The sequence below is a fragment of the Monodelphis domestica genome, chromosome 5 (assembly GCF_027887165.1).
Source record: "Monodelphis domestica isolate mMonDom1 chromosome 5, mMonDom1.pri, whole genome shotgun sequence".
Lineage (NCBI taxonomy): Eukaryota > Metazoa > Chordata > Mammalia > Didelphimorphia > Didelphidae > Monodelphis > Monodelphis domestica.
In genome coordinates this window covers 201,353,315-201,376,883 of record NC_077231.1, presented here as the reverse complement: position 1 = coordinate 201,376,883, position 23,569 = coordinate 201,353,315, and the positions used below count along the sequence as shown (strand labels likewise).

The following is a 23,569-nucleotide window of genomic DNA, read 5'->3' as shown; positions in this document are numbered from 1 at the left end:
AATTAATACTGTGTATTGGTTCTGAGGCAGAAGGGCAGTAAGGGTTAAGTGACTTACTCAGGGTCACATAGCTAGAAAGTGTCTGAGGTCACATTTGAACCCAGGACCTCCTGTTTCTAGGCCTGATTCTCTATTCGATGAGTGAATTAGCTGCCCTGTGAGCCTGTCCTTCTGCAACACTTTCAGCATTGATCATTCTTATCTTTTGTCATATTTTCTTTAGCTGATACAGGTAACCACAGCATTTCCCCTTCTAACATGTATATTCTGCATTCCCTTATATAAAGAGAACTGCCAAAAGTCTCTAGTTGTTATTATTGTCTAACTATAGGCATTAATGTTTAATAAGTAGCTATTTATATAAATTCAGGGCATTGTCTGAGGCCTGGGGAAGTTTAGATAAAACCACTCTTTTCCCTCGGGACATCTGTAAGAAGTCCTTCCTATCACTCTTTTTGTTTTTTTATTTTGTGTACCATTCTTCATGACCATATGGATTTCTATCCTCCACTACCTCCCAAAGTCTAAGTTCATGTTCATTACTTCCATGATACTATCTATTCATCTCTTCCTCTGCTGTCTCTTTCTCCTTGTGTCTTCAATCTTTCCCAACATCAGGATCTTTTCCATTGAGTCATGTCTTATCATCATATGTCACACTTACACAACATAAAACACATTTAACTTTGCCAACACAAAAGTGAAAATCATGGCCTAAATTACTGACAGTTTCATGTTTCTACTTTTTTGGTAGGAAGGAAGATGAGAAGAGTTCTAAAATTTGAGAACACAGCTCTCTAAAGGGCTGTACATATAATTATATATTTATATATGTATAATATAATAAAATGTACATATAATTATATATTTATATAATTCCTATAATATGAATATTATGTATAATATTCATATATATTCATCAAGGGTCTAGAAGAATATTTCCCTCAGGAAGAAGAGTTGGCTCTGAGACTGAGACCTTAGGGATACTTCTTTTTGTATGCAGTTAAGAATACTTTGTCAAAATGAATCCTTTCTGCTCTGGCTGAGAAATAGTGGTCATTTCAAGGCACAAAAAGCTACTTATTTCCCTGCAAAGGAGCAAAAAAAGGTATCTCAAGATACTCTGTGTCCTTTACTAGATTAAAAAAAAACTATTGCTGCCCAATCCCTCAAGCAAAACTTTAGAAACAAAAAGTAACTTAAGGATTCTTAAAAGGACTAAAATACAATGAAAACAAAGTCAAAATTCGCAAAAAATTATGAGATTCTTTTCAACCCTGCTAGGAGTGTACTGGTTAGCAATAACCTATATCATACTTGGTAGTCAGTGTTGTTTTCTAATAATTGTGTGGTTAGAAAATTTAGACCAAAGTGTAAGAGATTAGAACTAGCAGAGAAAAAGTTCCTTAAGGGCAGGACTTTTTTTTTTTTGCCAGTGCCTAATACATTGCCTTGCATAAAAGGCAATTTTGTTCAAATTGAAATGAATTTTTAAAAAAGGATCAAACTTAGTAGCCCATGAAAGGATAGCATAGGATGGCTTAGGCCACAAAAATATCCACTATGGGAACTTATCTGGAAAAAAAGAGAGAAAAAACTCAATTTTAGGAAATTTCACCATCTTGGCAAATCTCTAAAAATTCATTAGATATAATTTAAATATATAAATTTAACAAATTATTTCAATCAATCAACAAGAATTTATTATGTCCCTCTATGTGCAAGGCACGGATATACTATAAACGGAGGATACAAATACAAGGGTAAAACAGTATCCACCTTCAAAGAATTTATATTCTCCTGGAATATTTGGATTTGGTGGGAAAATGCATGGGTATTTCATGTAAATCCAATTGATTCAAGGTAACTGGGCTCTAAAGTGCATAAAAGTTAGGTAAGTTGGACAAGGAAATTTTCAATGAAAAGTTCTTCAACTAGCTGTATTGACAGTTAATTGTTTCTTGGAGAAATAAAGACTTTATTGTTGGAAGGACTAAATGGGAGATTTTGGAATGCAAAAGAGCCTCAAAGGTGTAAAAGGATTCTTTCTTTAGTCTTTTCTTAGAATTTTTCCTCACTAGGGCATGAAAAAGACTGAACTTGAATTCAGAGAGCAATTCATAGGAAACATTCCATCTCCTACTTCTGTAATTTTGATTGAGTGAATGTCAATATCTACTAGCCCCCCAAACCCCAAAACTACCTTTACTTTCAGTCTTAGTATTAACTCTAAGGTAGAAGGACAAGAGCTGGACAATTAGGGTTAAGTGACTTGCCCAGGGTTACACAACTAGGAAGTGTCTGAGGCTACATCTGAACCCAGATATGTCCTCCTGACGCTAGACCTGGAACTCTATGTACTGTGTCACCTAACTACCTCCTAATATTTTCCCTCTTAGAATTCCTAGCTTCCTACAAAGAAAAGCTCAGGAGCCACCTTCTACAAGAATCCTTTACTGATCCCTATTATTAACATTTAGTAGTCCTCATCTATGAATGCATAATATTAAGCTAACAAGGTGAGATAAAAGCTTATATTGCCATATGAGGTACTTGAATCCAACATGGACTGTCACACTTTTTATATTGACAGCTCAGGGCAGTGCCTGATGCAGAGTAAGCACTTAATACTTTTTTTCAGTCATTCATTTATCATTCTACCATTAGGAAAGTCCACAAGTGAAATATTTCATCATAGGCTCATTTTTAACTACAGTCTTTTTTCTTAGATTGTCACAAGCTTTTGTCTTTTAGAAAAAAGAGAAAGGGACAGTCAAGATTCCTGGTAAAGTCACAACATAAAAGATAACTATATAGTCGTAAAACACCTGAAAAGATAATAAAGAGGTATTCTTTGCCTGTGTCAAGGTGGAAATCTAGAAATCCCCAGTTTATTTAGTTGGGAGGTAGAAACCCCAGGTTTTGACCTTGTCACAGGAGAGTTTTCCCCCTGAGGGAAGGTCCAACTTCACTAGACAATAGACATCCACTTCAGCTTTGGTGGAGGAGGTAAGGCATCAGTCTCCCAAGCTGAAGGTCCCCAGTTTGATGGAGGGTGTGATATACTGGGAAAGGCTTCTGGAGACAAAAGAGTTACTTGACTTTGGATGGGGTCTGGTGAAATAGGACCTTCCCTCAGGGAGAAAACTCTCCTGTGACAAGGTCAAAACCTGGGGTTTCTACCTCCCAACTACATAAACTGAGGCTTTCTAGATTTCCACATTGACACCATCAAAAGAAAAGAAAAACTTGAAGAGACAGTCATTTTACAACTAATGAAATTTTTAGTAAAAGAAAAACAAAAAACATTCTATTCAAATATGCTAAACCATCTTGGAACTCCTAGAGATCAATTGATGGCCAGAGGAAGTTTCCAAATACCAAGTTACACTGTTAACAGGAAGGCAGAATCCTTTAAACAAGAATAATTTAATTAATTCTAGAATGAGTCAAAAGCCAGCAGGAAGTATGACTAAGAACTAACTAATACACCAAGATAAACTCAAAATGGGTGAATGACTTGAACATAGAGAAGGAAACTATAAGTAAATTATGTGAACACAGAATAGTATACATGTCAGACCTTTGGGAAGGGAAAGATTTTAAAACCAAGCAAGACTTAGAAAGAGTCACAAAATGTAAAATAAATAATTTTGACTACATCAAATTAAAAAGGTTTTGTACAAACAAAACCAATGCAACCAAAATCAGAAGGGAAATAAACTGGGAAACAATCTTCATAACAAAAACCTCTGACAAAGGTCTAATTACTCAAATTTACAAAGAGCTAAATCAATTGTTCAAAAAACCAAGCCATTCATCAATCAACAAATGGGCAAGGAACATGAATAAGCAATTCTCAAAGAAACAAAACCACTAATAAGCACAAGAAAAGGTGTTCTAAATGTCTTATAATCAGAGAGATGCAAATCAAAACAACTCTGTGGTATCACCTCACACCTAGCAGATTGGCTAACATGACAATGAAGGAAAGTAATGAATGCTGGAGGGGATGTGGCAAAGTGGGGACATTAATTCATTGCTGGTGGAGTTGTGAATTGACCCAACCATTCTGGAGGGCAATTTGGAACTATGCCCAAAGGGCGCTAAAACACTGTCTGCCTTTTGACCTAGCCATAGCACAGCTGGGTTTGTACCCCAAAGAGATAATAAGGAAAAAGACTTGTACAAGAATATTCATAGCTGAGCTCTTTGTAGTGACAAAAAAATTGGAAAATGAGGGGATGCCCTTCAATTGGGGAATTACTGAACAAATTGTGGTATCTGTTGGTGATGGAATACTATTGTGCTCAAAGGAATGATGAACTGGAGGAATTCCATGGGAACTGGAGCAACCTCCAGGAACTGATGCAGAGAAAAAGGTGCAGACCCAGGAGAACATTATACACAGAGACTGATACACTGTAGTACAATCGAATGTAATGGACTCCTCCATTAGTGGCAATGCAGTGATCCTGAACAACTCAGAGGAATATAGGAGAAAAAAACACTATCCACATTCAGAGGAAAAACTGCGGGAGTAAAAACACCAAAGAAAAACAACTGCTTAATGACATGGGTCGAAGGGATATGGTTGGGGATGTAGACTCTGAATGAACATCCTGGTGCAAATACCAACAACATGGAAATAGGATCTGATCGAGGACACATGTAATACCCAATGGACTTGCACATTGGGCTATGGGAGGGGGAGGGGAAGGGAAGGGAAGAATAGAAAATGATTTTTGTAACCAAGGAATAATGTTTGAAATTGACCAAATAAAAAAATAATGTAAAAAAAAGAACTAATAACTAACTTCATTTTGGTTTTATCCTGGTTGAAGAACACTACTCTTCTTTGCCAAAAATGGCTAATGAGTCTTTAAGGTCAATACAATGTACATTAGCAGGGCAAGTAGGATGAACAATAGTTATAAAAAAGTTGGAAAGACAATTATAATAATAATGGCTACTACTTATATAGTACCTTAAGGTTTGTAAGGCACTTTACAAATATTATCTCATTGCTAATCACAACCCTGGGAGATAGGTTCTATTATTTATCACCATTTTATAGACAAGGAGATAGAGACAAAAGTTATATGACTTGTCCATTGTCACACCACTATTATATGTTTGAGGTTGGATCTGAACTTAACTCTTAAGTTCACCACTCTATCTACCTCACTATTAATTTATGGGAGAACATGCATGAAATTTTTATATAAAGATTAAAAGATACATTAGGAAAGCCATTAGGAAGGAGATATAAAAAAGTTAAAGAAAATATCTAAAGATCATAAAAATACTAACACTAGATTACTCTAAAGAAAATTTTTTAGAAGTCGATACACTGCCTTTTTGCAAGTTATTTCTTGCCTTATTAAGAGAATAGACCAAATCTCAAGTGCAAAGAAGCAACTAAATCTAAACCTCCCTCCGGTTTAAATGAAATCATAGTAGCATCTCAAGAAATTCTTCAAGAGCAGATTCCCAGTCTATCTGTGTTGTTATACTATAAACTCAGACTATATATTTGTTAATAGTTATTCAGTACAAAATAGAAATCCAAAAATACAATGCATGGTAAAAGAACTATTCTATCGACCTCCTAGAAACTAAAGATTTGCACAATTGATAAATATAAACCTGTGATAGACAACAGTATTATTTCACTGGGAGAACTACAACTCTTCATGCTACAATACCAATCAGCTAATAGGAAATAAACTTACAGTCAACAGTGTTTATCACTCTAGTAGGTAGCAAAGGTAGGAATACATTGGAAAATATTCATAAGTGATGTAAAACCAAAATATATCAATTAATTGTTATTTTTAAAAGTCAATTCACTGTTAAAACATTTTACCATTTAAAAAAATTCAAGCAATTGACCATCCAACTTACTTTCTTGGTAAGGTAACAAGAAAATTGGATCTAATACTATATTGGGGGGTGGGGGGGAGAAAAGATCTGTTAAAATGTTTCTGTGTCCTGCTTTCTACAGCTCAGCTTTTCTGGACCTGTACCTCTCCTTTGTATGTCTAACAAGTCAACCCTAAAAGAAGCAATTAAAGATTCTCAAGATGATTCTTAAGACAGAAGGCAAAGGTTTAAAAAAATTTAATGTTAATTTTTTTAATTAGGAAAATTTAACAAGATAAATAAAAATATTTTAACAAGAAATGTTTTGCATGATTTCGCATGTATCATGGGTATCATTGTCTTCTCAATGGGTGGAGGAGGGGCTAGGAGGGAGAGAATTTGGAATTCAAGATTAAAAAAATGTTAAAAAGAATGTAAAGGGGGCAGCTGGGTATCTCAGTGAATTGAGAACCAAGCCTAGAGACTGGAGGTCCTAGGTTCAAATCTGACCTCAGACACTTCCCAGCAGTGTGTCCCTGGGCAAGTCACTTGACCCCCATTGCCTAGCCCTTACCACTCTTCTGCCTTGGAGCCAATACACAGTATTGACTCCAAGATGGAAGGTAAGGGTTTAAAAAAAAAAAGAATGTTAAAAAAAACTGTACACGCCACTCCTGCAGTAAACAAAAAAACTTAATATTGATGTTGCTGGAGTCGAGTTCTTTGTGGGAAGTGGTTGTATTGACCCAAAGGTCTTTATTCAAACAGCTTCTAATGTCCAATGTCACATGTGTAATCAATACAGCAAATATTCTTCTGATTCTGGAGTGAAAACCATAGCTTATAACCAAGCAGATATTATAACAACTCTCACCCTTGCAGTTAATATCACCTGATCTGAATAGTGAAGAAGAAAATGACATGATATCCCTGAAGAAGATGATGGAAAAATTGAGGCTACTCAAAACCCAACTGGAGATGAATAAAATTATCTCCAAGATGATTAGTGAAGTCAGTGATATCAACCCCTACTGGGACTCTGTGAATATGTTGCTTAGGAAATATTCCACTATGCTTAAGCTAGTTAAGATGTTTGAAGGAAAAACCAATGTCTCCAAGTCTACTGGCCCCCATCCTAAAAGAGACAGTCAGCCCTGAGAGTCCCTTCCCTGCCTACCTGATTCCCCTGCCAGCACTCTGCTGAGTTTCTTGTATCATCTTGTGACTGTCCTTGTTTGTTTCTGTTGCTGCTCTGTTTTTTGTTTGTTCTTTGTTGGTTTTTTGTTTTTATTTTTTACACTGGAAATTTTTAGTGATCTTTTTAAAGGCACAAACTAATCTCTCCTAGGGATTTAGGAATGGGAGGGATCCAGTGGCTTTGATGCCTCCCTTTCTCTGCAAAAGGGATCCTCTAATTGCAAATGAACGTTGGGACAACATTGATGTCAAAACAAATATTGCCCACTCTTGGTGACCACTATTTCCTTTCTTCCATGAAGTCTTTGAGCAAACATTAGGTGTACTCCAAACTCCACAATGAGAATTTAAGACTTAGATTTAGGACCTGTGGGTCTTTTTTACTTGTTCCAGTAGTTTGTGGACTCAATTTTCACTCTATATCTTTCTCTTAGGGTCAGCATTAGGAAGCTGTGACTCTCTGATAGCATGTTTTCTAGACAGCATGCTGAAGGCCCTAGAGCAGAGGTAAAACCCCATGGCCACAACCAAGGTTTTACCTTTCAGCTTTATATTTCTAGCTTCCAATACACACCCTGGCTTCTAGAGCTCCCACTAGTCTTCCAATTTGGTATGGCCAAGATCTCCTCTACTCTTTGCCAGTCCTAAGTCTCCACTTTTGCTATCATGAGCAAAAAATCCTGAAGACATTAAAAATTAAACCTCTGGGACTTAGAATGAAGCAAAGTATGGAAGAAAAAGGTATAAAGTTAAGCCAAAAGAGTGTAATCAACCAGAAAATTATTCTTTTGGATCCTGCCCTCTATAAGTGACTACACCTGTAACACAGGGCCCAGTCAGTGATAATTCTGAGTGGGGGGAAACAAAGCTGGTGCCTGGATAGCTGGGAAATGAAGGTTAAGTTACTGGAGAGAACTGGCTGCTGTTTCTTCCAGAGATGTGAATGATATGATTAAAAAATGGTCTAAGGTGCTTATGAAGTTCTTTTCAGTTTGAGATTTAGGCTTCTTCCAGTGGATTCTGTGTCTTTCTATGACCCCCAGTTTTAAACCCTTACCTTCCGCCTTAGAATTAATACTATATATTGGTTCTAAGGCAGAAGAGTGGTGAGGGATAGGCAATGGGGATTAAGTGACTTGTCCAGGGTCACATAGCTATGAAATGTCTGAGGCCACATTTGAACCCAGGACCTTCCATCTCTAGGCCTGGCTCTTAATTCACTGAGCCACCCAGCTTCCCCCTAGAATTTCTCTTTAAAAGGGGAATCTTCTAGCAAACCACATCAACTCCATTTTATCTCTGAGCTAAATTCAGCCTGGGTGAGAGACAGGGCAGATGTGGGGAGTTTCCCCTTGCCTCCAGGACTCACCTTTTCTGCCTTTGACTCATGCTCTGACTCTAATTGCCTGAATCATACTTTGAAAAGACCAAATTGACCACTTTAAAACTCAACCAACTTCTTCTACCCAGGGCTTAGGCCAGTGATGACAAACCTTTTAGACAGAGTGCTGTGCCCTACCCCAACTCTAACCAAATGCTATGGCCGCACCCCCCCCACCCCAGACAGAGGACCACACCACACCCCAAACCCCTTATCCTAGACAGGGGAAAAAGTCCTCCCATTGACTGATGAACAGAGGAGCAGGGGAAGTAAGGAGTGTTCTCAGGCACTTGTGGAAAGGGTGAGGGGAGCAGCTCCACCAGGAGTCCCTCTGCCTTTCTAGTAAGGAACTCTGACAGGTGACTGTAGGTGTGCCCACACTGAGGGCTCTGTGTGCCTTTTTGGCACAGTGCCAGAGGTTCACCATCATAGGCTTAGGGCCTTTCCTGCACATGGGAAAAGAAGAGTTCACTAGAAAACCCAAGTTAAATGTGATTTTGTGTGTGTGCGTGGGGAAGGAAAGCAGAAGATAGGCTCATTTTTACATTAACAAACTGGAAAATGTAAAAAAAAAAGAGAGAGAACAACATAAAGCTGATATGTACATATAAGAACATTAAAGATTTGTAGAAAGAAAAGATAGATAACTGTGGGCTGGAAAAAATGAAATAAATCATGGAAAAGAAAGTTTCAAGGGCAAAAAGACATCCCTTATAAAACAACAATTGATGAAGCAATAAGATTAGTCAAACAACAAACATTTATTAAGTTTTTACTAAGTGTCAGGCATTATGCTAAAACAAAATTGGTCTCTGTCCTTAAGGAACTTACATTCTAATTGGGTAGACAACATATATAACTAAAAATATGCAAGATAAATATAACAAAGATGTAAGTTGTCTTATGGGGAAGATGTTTTAGGCAGGAGGATCACTTGGCCAGGCACAGAGACAGTATTATGTATGAGAAAAAAAAAGTAGGTCAGTTTGGCTGGATCATAGAGTGCATGGGAGAGAAGAGAATGTAAGATCAAAAAGTCAGAAAGAGGCCAGGTGAGAAGAGGCTTTAAAGGGCTTTAAATTTGATCCTGGAGGTAATAGGGAATCACTGAACTTTACTGAGGTTGAGGTGACATGGTCAAAACTAGTATTTAAGAAAATCACTACTGACAGCTAACTATAAGATGGATTAGAGAAGAGAATATCTTATAGAGAGACTCACCTATTGCAGTAATGTAGATAAGAAGTAATGAGGCTCACATTAGGCTTGTGCCTATTAGTGAAGAAAAGTGTAGAAAAAAGAAAAGATATATGATTTTATAGATGAAGAAAATATAAGATTTGACAGCTGACTGGGATGAATGAAAAGAGGGTGTGGAGGATGGTAATGAGAACTTGGATGACTGGAAGTTCAGAGGATGGAAGGATACAACAGTGAGTTTTGTACTAGACACATTGAGTTTGAGAAGCTGATGGGACATGAAGTTCAAAATGTTCAGCAGGTAATTAATGATGCAGACTTGGAACCTGGGTTAGAAAACAGGGGTGAATAAATAAATATGGGAATTATCTGTGTAGACATGACAATTGAACCCAAATAATAAGATCACCAAGTGAAAGATTATACAAAGAAATGAATCCATCAAGATAGAACCTTAATATTCACAGTTAGTGAATGTGATATAGAGGAAGATCTGAGAGGCTGAGAAGGCAGAATAAGACAGGAAGGAGAACTGAGAAAGCTTATTGAAGAAAAATTAAAAAGGAATATATGGGAGAAAATGGCCAATAGTGTCAAATGCTAGAGAGGTTAAGAATGGGGAGCACTGAGAAAACATTAGATTTAGCAATTAAAAGCTTACTGGTATTTCTGGCCAAGATGGAGACAGGCAATCCAACTCCTACATATCTATTCCAGAAAACATCTAAAAATCACTGCAGATCAAATGATGATCAAGCAATATAATGAGAAACTAAAGTAAAACTTCAGGTGGAAATGGAGATGCTTCTGGAAGAATCGTCATTATGACCATCCAAAGAGAACCCTGAATTCAGATCAAACTTTTAGTAATTGAGTGATGGAGGTAATGGAAAACCTACATTTGTAAAACATCTTCTGACTGGTAAATTTGAGAAGTGTGTGGCCACCTTAGGGGCCATCCTTTTATATTCTATCCTAATATAAGTTTTATTAAATTCAACATGAGACTACATTTGATGTTAACACTGGGAGGAATTTATAAGAATTCACCTAATTAGCATAGAGTTATTACAAATCTATTAAATTGTCCCTAATGAAATCCATTGTCTTCCATAAGAAGAATCTCTAGTACTATGCCAACTCTGAAAACCCCTGACTTGCTAGAAAACTTACTTGAAATCCTAATTTGAAGTTTGTTGCCATGCCTATTCTTGTACCTCCAAAAATCATACGAATCAGCACTTGGCAGCATAATATCAAAAGGACTTATAGACTACTCAGACAACAGCACTCTCTGATTAAGATGATGACCTGAAAGAGAATGAAGCTAGAACCCAGAGTAAGAGATCTAGTTTTAGATGTAACTGTCCTAATAATGTCAGTAGTATAGCTTGTTAGCCTATTATATGGTTGAACAAAATATGCATTTCATGTTTGAGATGCTGAAGGATATAAATCAGATTCATAGTGAATGAAACACAATTACATTTCCTTTGAGTTTCAAATATAATATTCAGTGATGAAAATTGTTTATTACTGTCATTCCCATTCCTTTTCTGTTTGGGTCATAATAAAGTTGTACTTCAAATATCTAAATGCCCTAACTTTCCCCACCCAAAGGGCTAACAGAAACAGAGGTAAGTTAGAAGTTATTCATAGGTACTCCCACTTCATATATCTATCTTATGAATTGGGGTAGAACCTCAATGTCCTTCAAGTTTCACCGTTGCACATTTGGGTCAGGCTGAAATAGTAGGTAGCATGGGCTTTAAATACATATTTAAGACGTAGACACTTGTAGTCCAAGTTTAATCAAGTACTTTGATATAGACTTGTGACTAAAAACAATACAGCCTTTGTACTCCCTGTCCTACTATTTTTTGAAGGACTCATTGCAGTCTCACTACATATTATGAATTTTTTTGTTAGCTATCTTTGTAAACAAAGGATTTAATGGACATAACCCACTATCTCATTTATTATCATAATACCTTCAGGTTTCATTCTTATAATTTGGACAAGGAAACTGAAGTCTGAGTCATTTAGCTACTTAGAGCATTTCTGACTCTGATTCTCTAATCTAATTATTATGATATTTATTCCCAGCTTACTTGTTATTTTTAAACTCATAAACTAGGATAGAAAAGCTAGTTTGTTCAAACTTCATTTTCATTTGACTTTCATTAATGAAATTTGGGATTTTTAATTTTTCCATTACCTGTGCACTAAAGCCTGATGGAGAATTGAGTCTAAAGTTTCTGTGATGTAGGAAGAAGAGAATGAATAAAAATAAACTTCAATGATGTTTTCTTCCTTGAAACTTTTTAGAACTTGACTTTGAATTTTTTTGTATCATGACCTCTTAGGCAGTTTGGTAAAACCTGCAGGTTAATCAGGATATACTTTAAAAACACAAAAATATAGAGGATTGCAAAGGAAACCAATCATATTGAAAGATAGTTATTCAAGGGGGCAGCTGGGTGGCTCAGTGGATTGAGAGCCAGGCCTAGAGATGGGAGGTCCTAGGTTCAAATCTGGCCTCAGCCACTTCCTAGCTGTGTGACCCTGGGGAAGTCACTTGACCCCCCATTATCTAGCCCTTACCACTCTTCTGCCTTAGAACCAAAACACAGTATTAATTCTAAGACAGAAGGTAGGGGTTTATTAAAAAAAAAAAGAGAGAGAGAGAGTTATTCAAAAAATGTTTTAAGTTCACTAACCCCAAGCTAAGAACTACTACTCTAGAAATTGCTGGCTATTCATCCTTAATTGGAGGGATTTTTCCTCATAGTTGGTCACAGTAAATTAAATTTTACCAAATTTGTTGTTCTTTTATACATTCAACACTTGTATTAGAGCTATCTCCATCACTTTCACAACACAGGAGAATAAAAGCAAATATCTGTAATGCTCTAAGCATAAAGAACAGCTATTTCTATATATTTTTAGAAGATTTAGACTTTTTAAACTTTTGTTTTATTTTCGTATGTGTAATCATGTAAAACATTGGCCATATCCAGAAAAATAAATCACAATATGTGCTTAAGTTCATCACTTCTTAATCAGAAGGCAGGTTTCATCATTAGTCCTCTGGAGCTATGTCTGATCATTATTGAAGAAAAATTAGAAAGGAATATATGGGAGAAAATGGCCAATTGTGTCAAATGCTAGAGAAGTTAAGAATTCCTAGGCCTTCAGCTATCTTCAAAATATTGTTGTTATATAATTGTTCTTCAGGTTTTGCTCGTGTCATTCTGCATCAGTTCACATAAGTTGTCATGTTTCTCTGAAACTAGCACCTTTCTCATTTCTTAACAGTACAATGCGATTTCATCACACTTATATACCACAATTTGTCCAGCCATTCCCCAATTGATGGACATCCTCTCAGTTTCTAATTCTTCAATATCACAAAAAGCTCCTATAAATATTTTTTGTAAATATGGGTCCTTTCCCTCTTCCTTTTATCTCTTTGGGGTATAGGCCAAATGGGTATTACTGAGTCAAAGAATATGCAATTTAGTAACTTCTGGGGCACAGTTCCAAATGTCCTTTCAGAATAGCTCGACCAATTCATAGCTCCAATCATAGTGCACTACTCTACCTGCTTTCTCACAGCCCCTCCAGCATTTGTCTTTTTTTTTTTGCCAATTTGACAAAGGTGAAGTAGAATCTTAAGAGTTGTTTAATTTGCAGTTTTCTAATCATTAGTAATTCAGAGTATTTCTTTGATGTGGCTTTTGAGACCTTGGATTTCTTGAGGACTGTCAGTTTATATGCTTTGACCACTTATTAACTGGGGAATCAATCAATAAGCAATTTATTAAGTGTCTACTATGAACCAAGCAGTATACAAAGCACCACAAATATAAAAAGAGGAAAAACACCATATCTGCCTTTAAAGAGCTAACCATCAAATAGGGGAGACAACTTATAGTCAAATATATACAAATAAGCTATAGATAGATAAATAGGAAATAATTAATAGAGGGACGGTTAACTAGATTAGGAAGTATTGAGGAAGGCTTTAGTAAAAGATGGAATCTTAGTTGGGATTTAAAGGAAGTCAGGGAGGCTAGTAAGCAAAGATAAGAGAGAGTATCCAAAGCATGGTAGACAGTTAAAAAAAAAGTTCATAAAAGATGGAGTGTCTTGTTTATGGAGCAAGAAGAAGTCCTATATCACTGGATTGAGAAATCTAGAAAGGAAGGAGACTAGGTCATAAAGAGCTTTGAATGACAGCATTTTGGATATAATCCTGAAGGGTATTAGGGAGCCACTGGAGTTTTATTGAGGGGAGGGGAAGTTGGCATTATCAGACCTGCACTTCAAGAAAATCCCCTTAGTGGCTGAATGGAGAGTAGATTGGAATGGGGAGAGACCTGAGACAAGCAAACCCACCAGCACCCTATTGCAATAATCCAGGTTTGTGGTAATAAGGGCCTGCACTAGGTGCAGTGTCAGTGTCAGAGGAGAGAACAGGGGGAATTTGAGGAATGTTGCAAAGATGATGGCAACAGATTGGAGATGGGGAGAGATCAAGAGGCATCCAAAATGACTAATGAGTTGTGAGCCTGAGAGACTAAGAACATAGTCTTGCCCTCTACAGTAAGAGGGGAAAGGAACAGGGTTAGGGGAAAGGTTTAGGATAAAAGATATTGAATTCCATTTTAGAAATATAGAGTTTAAGGTGTCCATAGACATCCTGTTTGAGATGTCTGAAAGGCATTTGGGGATGTAAGATTAGAAATCAGTAGAGAGACTGGGTCAGAATTTTGAGAATCATCAGCATAGATATAGTAATTAAATCTATGGCAACTGATGAAAAGTTATTTTTATAAATCTGAATCAGTTATCTATACATCTTAGAAATAAGACCTTTATGAGAGAAGCTTCCCAGCAAGAATGTTTTTCCTTATTTACCTGTAGATGTTTTAGGCTTTGGCTAATGTTTCTGTGATTTTGTAGAAACCTGGGGTGATAATTAGCCATAAAGCTAACAAAGATTTATCAACAGAGTGTCTTAAAATTGATGACATTGTTTTAAGAGCAAAACTCCTCCAAATATTTGCCCTAAAAAGGAAAGGGAAACATGTCTTATGACTGAGTAAAGAGGCATATGAATTCTTAGTATGTATTTTTCTTCTAAGAAAGAATATCCTATTTAAACCATTTTGGTCCCTAAGATCATCCTAGTAAAGCTAATAAAAAGCTGTGGTATACAAAGAAGAGTGCTGAAATTTACCTGGCATTCAGAATTTAATTTAAATAGCTACTTAGTCCTAGCTTTGTCCTCAGTACATGCTCCTTTGTTAACTAAGGCCTTTGGCTTAGTGAAGCTTATAGATTGACCAACAAATTTTTTGTCAGCCTTCCTCACATTTATCAGCTGGTCAGTTAAGATGCATTTAGAATCACAAAATCAAAGAATTTGAGAATTGGAAGGTACCTCAACAGTCATCTTAGACTAATCCACAGACAAGAGAATACCCACTATAACATACCCAATAAGTACAGCCCATACTTGAATGCCTCCAAGAAGAAACAACTAGACCTTTTGAGATGGACCATTCCACTATTGGACAATTTGAATTGTTATTAAATTTTTCTTAGCATCAAAGCTAAATTTTCCTTTTTGTAACTTATACCCATAGTTTCTGGTTCTGTCTTGTAGAGTCAAACAGTACGAGTTCAATCCTTCCTCCACATGAAAGTTCTTCAAATACTTAAACACAGTTATTATATCCCAAGTTTCCTTTTTCCAACATAAAAATACAAGTTCCTTTAACAGGTCCTCATGTCATGACCCAAAGTCCCTCTATTATCCTAGTTAACCTCAGATTGCCCTCTCATCTAACAATGTATTTTTTTTAAACTCTTACCTTCTTTCTTAGAATCAATACTGTGTATTGGTTCCAAGGCAGAAGAGTGGTAAAGGCTAGATTAATGGAGGTTAAGAGACTTGCCCAGAGTCACAATGCTAGGAAGTATCTGAGACCAAATTTGAACTCAGAATCTCCTGTCTCTAGGCCTGGCTCTCAATCCATTGAGCCACCTGGTTACTCACTAACAGTGTACTTCTTAAACCATGGTGCTCAGAACTGAACTTTATATGAGGTCTAATGAGCCTTACCACAAGACTTTGATGATTGGAAGAGAAAGTGAGGCTGATGCCTTTGCACAACTCTGCCTCAATTAAATCTAATTTATGAGCAAGTCATCACCTGGTGTTGTCACTAGACCTCTTCAAAAACAAACAATAATAACAAGTTGTACTTTAAGTCTATCACTTCCAAATTCCCAGAAATTATGCCTCTCAATGTAATCCAAGTTCCCTATTATGCTGCTAATTCATACTGAATTTATAATCCACAAAAATCCTAAAATCTTTTTTTCAGAATAACTGCTATCTAGTATGATTTCAAAAAAAGCTGAATTTACATGAACTGATACAAAGTGAAGTGAGCAGAACCAAGAGAACATTGTAAACAAGAACAGCAATATTGTATAATTCTCAACTGTGATTGACTTAGCTATTCTCAACAATACAATGATCTAAGATAATTCTGAAGGATTTATGATGAAAAATGCTTTCCAGGGAAAGAACTGATGAAGTCTGAATGCAGATCAAAGCGTTTCTTGTCTTTTTCTTGAGGTTTTTTTTTTATGTTTTCTTTTGCAACTTGGCTAATATGGAAATATGTTTTGCGTGACTGCACATGCATAACCTATTTTAAATTTTTGTGCCTTCTTAAGAAGGGGGAAGGAAAGGGAGAAAAGGACAGAATTAGGAACTAAAAAATGTTTTAAATGAATGTTAAAAAATTTTTTACACATAATTGGAAAAGAAAATAAGAGAGGGGAAAACTATCGCTCTCAATTTATCCTGTATATAGCTTATTTTTTACATAATTGTTTGCATATTGTCTCCCCTATTAGACTATGAGTTCCTTCAGAGCTGAGCCTATTTGTTTTCTTTTGGGGTTTCTTTAAATTAACACAAAGCTCTAACACAGAGGAGGCACTTAAATGTTAGCTGATTGTCACCTCCCTAAAACTCTTAAAAGAACTAAATTACACTTTACTTTATGCCAAAACCTAGAGACAAGTTTAATTCCTACCCAGGAGAGATATGAGAATGTGCCCTAGTGATCTTGAGCAAGAAGGTAGGGGAAACAAGGAGAGAAGTATCCATATAAATCCTGGGTCATCTCTGTTCTAAAGAGCCTCCATTCAGTTCCAACAAACAAGCTTCAGATGATCCTAAAATAAACAGAACTCACAGTAATTAGTTTTGTGATCTTGGACAAATCACTTAACCTTTATGTGTCTCAGCAGCCTCATCTATGAGATGAAGAAATAAGTAAGGAATTCTAAAATCTTTATCTAGTTCTAAGCTGGTTTTGTCCAAATCCAGATATCAGAACTGGATCAGACTAGATTTAGAATGCCCTAGTCAAGAAACCTTTTGGGATTCACTTAAGACTCAAAAGGATTTTCTAGAACTAGCCCAAAAGTTGGGTTGCAGCTTCTGGAAAATGAGAGTTAGACGGTATAAGTCAAATGGCTATTTGACTCACTCAGTTCTAAGGAATACATACTTCCCATATTATAGAATCTTTTCAATTTTTCAAATTCTCATGCCTAGATCTAAAATACTCACGTTTCACTCACTGAAAATTAATCAAATCAAAAGCTCAGAGAACTACAGGCAAAACCACCACAATATAACCTAGTTCTTTCTTCCCTGATGACAACAAGGGCAAGGTTAAACACTAGTGAGACATTTTCAGTCAGTGACAAATACCTGATGGATCTATCAAGAACAAAGTAAACCATATGGTCATATGTGTTCATCAACAGTAGTTATATAAACACAAACCAGGCAAGATTCTTGGGTTTAGTTTGAGAATTTTGAAATTCTCCTTTGAAGTCAATTTGCCTTGCTCTCTAAATAATTAGATGTTCTTAATTCTCCCTAACTGAAAGAAAATCCTTTCAACTGCTGTTATTCCTTTCATGTTAAAGCATCTTCCTTCCATTTCACAAATAATTTCTCCTTCTAAAAATTCTTGGCTTTGTAGAAAACCTCTAAGAGCTATCTACACTGGGGAGAAAAACATTATATTAGAATAAAAGCTGGGACCAGTTCACTATTTAAATTGATAAAATGGAGGTAAGCTCCAAAGATAAGGTATGTCAAACCTGAAAACCATATATTTATTCTCATTACCCACCACACTTGGGAATTCAGGGCCCTACAGAAAGCTGGACTTTTTCCCCTCATGTGTAGCTGAATGCCATAGTGGAACTAAATACAAAGTCAGCAAATACATGAATAGAATTGGGGAAAAGGAGCAATGGAAAAGTGACATAAAATAAATAAGCCTGTGACCCGACATAAAAGAAAAAGAAAAGAGCAAGTCACTGGCTACAAAGTCAAAGGCAAACATTTCCTTATCCTCAATCCTTCCTACATTGTAATAAGTGCAGCTAGGAGTGAAGGTCATAATGATCATTTAGAGAGACCACAAGAGAACCATGGAGAAACTGAGCAAATCAAAATGAGATTTTCAATCAAAACTCTATCACTAGTAAGATTAACATATAACCCTGTGGAATTTTATGGATTTATTGTTATTTAAACAACTTATCAACCAGGAAAAAGACAAGATTCTGTGCAAAGACTTAAAAATATCCTTCATTATGTTCCTTCTATGACCAAGTTTGATATGTTCAACTTCCCAGTTTTAAAGTTTTAGTGCCATCAGCAAGTGCAAAAAGATTTTGCAAGGTTGACTTCTTGCTTTTCTAGAAAACTGTGGAATAAATTCTAATCTCAATACTAATTATGGATAATGTGAAGAATGGTACAATGGCAACTTGATATTCAGTGACAAAGTAGAATGGTCAAAAGGCTCTAAAATTTTTTTTAAACAAAGAGTCTAATTTTACCAAGTTGAAAATTTTTTTTTTTCCCTAGTGAATTTTTAAGCTTTTGAAATGTACCTAGCTGTTTCAAGCTGGGTCTTGTATTAGGGAATTGGTTTGAGGGTTATGGTGATTCTCTCATCCAGTCTCCAGGCATAAAATATGTTAAATTGTGATTGTTAATATGTGTTATGTTAATATGTTATATATGTTAAATATGTTAATATGTTGATATGAAATATGTTAAATTGTGAAAAAAAACCACACATGGAAGTGAGAAATCATCAAAACCCAAATTTACATTTTCATCATACCACTCTCTTATTCATTTATCTGATAATTTTCCTCCGGTGTGCTCATACCAATTGTAACTTATATTCACATTCCCCTTTCATAGACAAATACAAAAGAGGAGGAAATCATAAGAGAAGGAAATTTGTTCAGATAAACAACAGATCAACTTGGTTAGAATATAATGCAAATATTTTATTTAAGTGCTACAAACATGAAGGTAATGGGCTCCATCCAGTCTAACCTGCTACATGGCAACCAGGAAATAAAGCTTTAAAGAAGTCCAGAAAAAAGTCCCATGTGTGAAAAAAATGTCTATAGAAACATTTTTCTTTGGAGTAGCAAAAGAATTGTTAATGAAGTAAGGAGCAAGTGACTAAGGAATAGCTGAACAAACATTGATAAACATCAATGAAGAATTCAAAAGAACCTGGAACGGTTTATATAAAAATGATACAGAATATGTAAACCAAACCTGAACATTTAAAGGAAAACAGCAATGAAAGACTTCAGAACTCTGATCAAAGCAATACCCAATGATGATTTCAGGGGACTTGATAGTGAGGCATGCTTCTTGTCTCCTGGCTGGGAGGTGGCAGACTACAATTGCAGGATGATTCATAGGTATACTGTTAGGCATGATTAGTTTTGTTTAACTGTACTTTATCGAAAGGGAAGATCCTATTGGGGGGGTCAGCTTTGCAAAGTGGTAACAATGTTTTTAAAATAAGATTTTTCAATGAAATTATTTTTAAAGAGGTACAAAAGCTTAAAAGAAATTTTAAATAGAAGTGTTGATGTGACAAAAAGACAAAATAATTATCTTGAATAGAAGGAAACAAGTACTTGTGGCATCCTCTGACAATACTAGACATTTCCTACCTGTACTCAGAATTTTACAGTTAAGGGAATGAAAAGAGAACTGCCTCAAGTGAAAAGAATTAAAGGAAAAAAACTTCAATGAGTCACTAAATTCATCCACTAAATCAAGAGTCCACAATGAAGAAGCCAAATTGCACATCTTTCTTATGAAGTACTATTTGGCCAAATTCTGTCTAAAACAAAAACAATGAGATCTTAAAGATAAATAGCATTTAAATGTATCACTAGTCAAAGCAAAAGAAAAAAGTGAATCAGTTCTACATATCACAAAGGAGGCAAGAGATAGAATATCTGGTCAGGGACTCAAGGCACCTGACAGGAAAAATCCAGCAGTTCTAACTAGAGTACAAACCATTATGACTGTCATTTCAGTTTAAAAGACAGGAAAAGAGCACAGGCAGCCAATTTTTACCAAGGGCATTTAATGAAGAAATTGATACTTGTGACAGCGATGCCCACAAATTACTCCTTTCTCTGAGGCTCTGTGGACATTTTTTCCTACTACATGGTCAGGTCATGAGAAGGGATACTCAAGAAAAAAACTTATTTTCACCACACAGAATTGAGAATCCTATATACCAGCAAATGGGTAAAAAGAGCATAAATCTCAATAAAACCAAGAATAAAAGGAATCTCTTCCTTACCCTCCCCTCTGGACAAGAAAAAAGGCAAAAGGTACTATAATGTTTTGAGACATAGAACATATTGAGTTCACTGAAAATGGTGGGCAGAAAGGAAGAGAGAAGTCATCATTGAAGGAGACTACTAGAACAACCACTAGAGATGCAAAGATAAGATTAACCCCAGTAGTAGGTGTTTATAAAGCTGGAAGGCTCAGTCTGGTAAAGTGGCTTCTCTTTCTCCAAGCAGGAAAAGGTCTCTACATCCCTACTGAGTTGTTTTTGTTTTTTTAAAACCCTTACCTTCCGTCTTGGAGTCAATACTGTGTATTGGCTCCAAGGCAGAAGAGTGGTAAGGGCTAGGCAATGGGGGTCAAGTGACTTGCCCAGGATCACACAGCTAGGAAGTGGCTGAGGCCATCCATCCATACTGTTAAAGAAATCTCTCTAGAGCAAAAGTTCTTAAACTGGGGTCCAGTGACTCCTTGGAGGTTCATGAATAGATTTCAGGAAATCTATGAAGTTGGATAAAGGAGGGATGACTTTTTTATTTCAATATAATTGGTTTCCTTGGTAATTCTATGTGTTTATCTTATTCATTAAAAACATTAATCTGAGAAGATTGCATAGGCTTCACGAGATAGCCAGAGGAGTTCATGATAGCAAAAAGGTTAAGGTCTCATGGAGTAAATAATCCCATGCTCATCATTCCCCAGTAGATAGGAAGAAAGACATTCAATTAGGAATGGGGCAGCAGAAAGGAAGAAGGAAGGGCTCAAGAGGGAGAGGACAGGAGAAAGGGGAAGGAGGGAACAAAAAATAAAAAAGATACGGGAGGTAAGGGGGGAAGGGAAAGAGGGAAAGGAAAGAAAAGAGACACAGACAGAGAGGAACAGAGACAGAGATTTAGAGATAGAGAGAATATCAGTGATTGGGGGGGGGGGAGGGGAGAGGGCAGAGTGGATACTCCACCACAAGCTGAAGGGAGCCAAGGGAGGAAGAGGAGGAGGGGGTGGGGGAGCGCTCCTCCCCCTGACACTTACAAGAACACATGGTCCTGTCACTGGGAGCCAAGGTTCCCGGCACCGAAGGGAATCGGGGTGTGTGACCCCCGGCAGGGCTCCCCGGGGCTCGGACTCCCCCACCCAGGTTGCCCCGCGCCTCCCCCAGCCCCAGCCCCCGCGCCGGCGGCCCGGGCCCAGGTACCTTCTTGACCGTGCGAGGCGCCTCGGTGACTGTGCCGTCGGGGCTGACCAGGGCCTCACCGCCGTCGCGATGTCGCTGGTGCTGATGATGCGGGTCGCTTCGCTTCATGGCCGACGCCTGCGGCACCTTCCCGGCTGGAGGGGCGGCGGCGGGGCTGAGAACGGCGGGGCCGGGGGCTGGGGCCCGCTCCGGGGCCAGAGCCGGAGCCAGAGCCGGAGCAAGGGCCGGGGTCGGGGCCGGGGCCGGGGCCGGGGCCGGAGTTTCGGGGTCCCCGGCGCCCGCCGGAGGGGCCATGGCGGCCACGGCTGCCGCGCTCATCCCGAGCTGCGGCTCGGGATCCGGGGGGCTCAGGTCCTTCAGCTCCACCTCGGGCACCTTGGTGGCAGCAGCTGCTGACACGACCTGCACCGACATCGCCGTCTCCGCTACTCCCGCTGCTGCCGCTGTCGCTGCCGCTGCCGCCACCACTGCCGCCTCAGACTCCAGCTCCCACTCGGCCCCGCCCCCCTCGCCTCTTCCCCTCCCCCATCCCACTCCCGGTCCTCCTCCGCCTCCGCCTCCTCCTCCTTCACTCTCCTCCCACCCCACCCCACCCCACCCTTTCCCCGGCTCCCAGCCCCGCCCCCGCTCCCTGCTCGCGCGGCGCCACGGGACCTGTAGTGCGCTTGCCCTGGGCTCCACGCGCACCAGAAGGGATGCCGGGACCTCAGCCCCCGACGTGCTCTGCGCGCGCAAAGGGAGGACTAGCGCGCAAGGCCCCACGAGAATTGTAGTTCGTATTCGGCCACGCCCGCGGAACTTGGCTCCTTCTATCTGGGAGGGGTTCAATTTAGACTCCCGAGGGGCGGGGCAGCGAAAGGAAAGGGAACGAGGTTGGCTGAGATGTGAGGCTAAGGAGAGGTGAGGGCATCCAAAGGAGATGCGATTTAAAGGGAAAGATAACCGTAAAGCACATGCGAAGGAGAGAGGAATGATGAAAAGGATGAATTGCTGCTCTGACAATATGAATTTCCAAATTGGACACGTTTATATTTCCGTGCCTCGCATTTAAAGGAAAGGCCACGATGTCATGGGCTAGGGTTGAGGGAGCATAGCTGAGAGTTGGAACACTGGCTGAAAGAACATGGGAACCAGCTCAATGCTAGAAGGGAATTTAGAGGTCACCTAGCCTTACTTCCTCCATTTTTACTGATGAGGAGCTAAAGTCCAGGCAAGTTCTGACTTTATCAAGGTTACACAGGGAGTAAGTGGCAGACCTGAGATTTCCAGACCTTGTGGGGCCAAATCCCATATTCCTTCAGTGGAAACTTTACCTCTCCTGGTTTTTGGACTGTTTGTGAAATCTGGGGTCCTGAAAAATCTGTTTATCAGATGTAAAATGGGTCATTAAACCCCTGCCCTAAACTTCAATAGTTCTACTTCAAACAAAATAAACTGCTCCCTGTGGACCACTTACCTAACAGAAGGCGCTCTCCAGAGACAGCAAAGTATTTCTCCATTGCTGGAATTATTATGGATATGAACCTTCCTGAGCAAAATTAGCTTCAAACGTCTTCATTGCTCAGCCCCACAAGTCTCACGCACTAAACTATAGAAAAGGAAACTGGAACTCAGAAAAGGGGAAGTAGTTTCTATTTCAAGAGAACAGGAGCTTGACTACAATCCCAAAAGATAATTGTATGTTGTCCAAGGGGGCAAATTTTGCACATTTTCAACAGGATTGAGGGAGGTAATAGCTTGCCCTAAGACCCTTTAGATCTCTGCCTAATAACTTAACCCACCTACTTGGTGAAGATTATGCCATCCCTACTACCATCACTATCACTCTTATAATCTTTTTGGCAATGATCAAGTTACTTAACCTTTTCTGGGTCTTAGTTTTCTCATATGGAAAATGAGGGCATTCAGTTAGATGATCTTTAAAGTACCTTCCAGCTTAAATCCTATGCTTTTAGGATGAAATCATCCAATGGCCCAGTCCCTAGTTCCATGTCCC

The 23,569-nt window shown here is 38.2% G+C and overlaps 1 protein-coding gene across 4 annotated transcripts in view; it reads right to left on the bottom strand.

Moving 5' to 3' along the window:
* AHCYL2 (adenosylhomocysteinase like 2) overlaps positions 1–22,105 on the bottom strand; it is a 156,459-nt gene extending 134,354 nt beyond the window's left edge. For 2 of the 4 annotated variants that reach the window (XM_007504287.3, XM_007504290.3), the window contains exon 1: positions 21,574–22,103. In XM_007504287.3, coding sequence (XP_007504349.2) covers positions 21,574–21,987 — 414 coding nt within the window. In that variant the 5' untranslated portion in view covers positions 21,988–22,103. Of the gene's footprint in view, positions 1–21,573 lie in introns of all 4 variants that reach the window. The other 2 variants (XM_007504289.3, XM_007504288.3) reach the window with 2 other exon arrangements.
* Between the last annotated feature and the right edge of the window lie 1,464 nt (positions 22,106–23,569).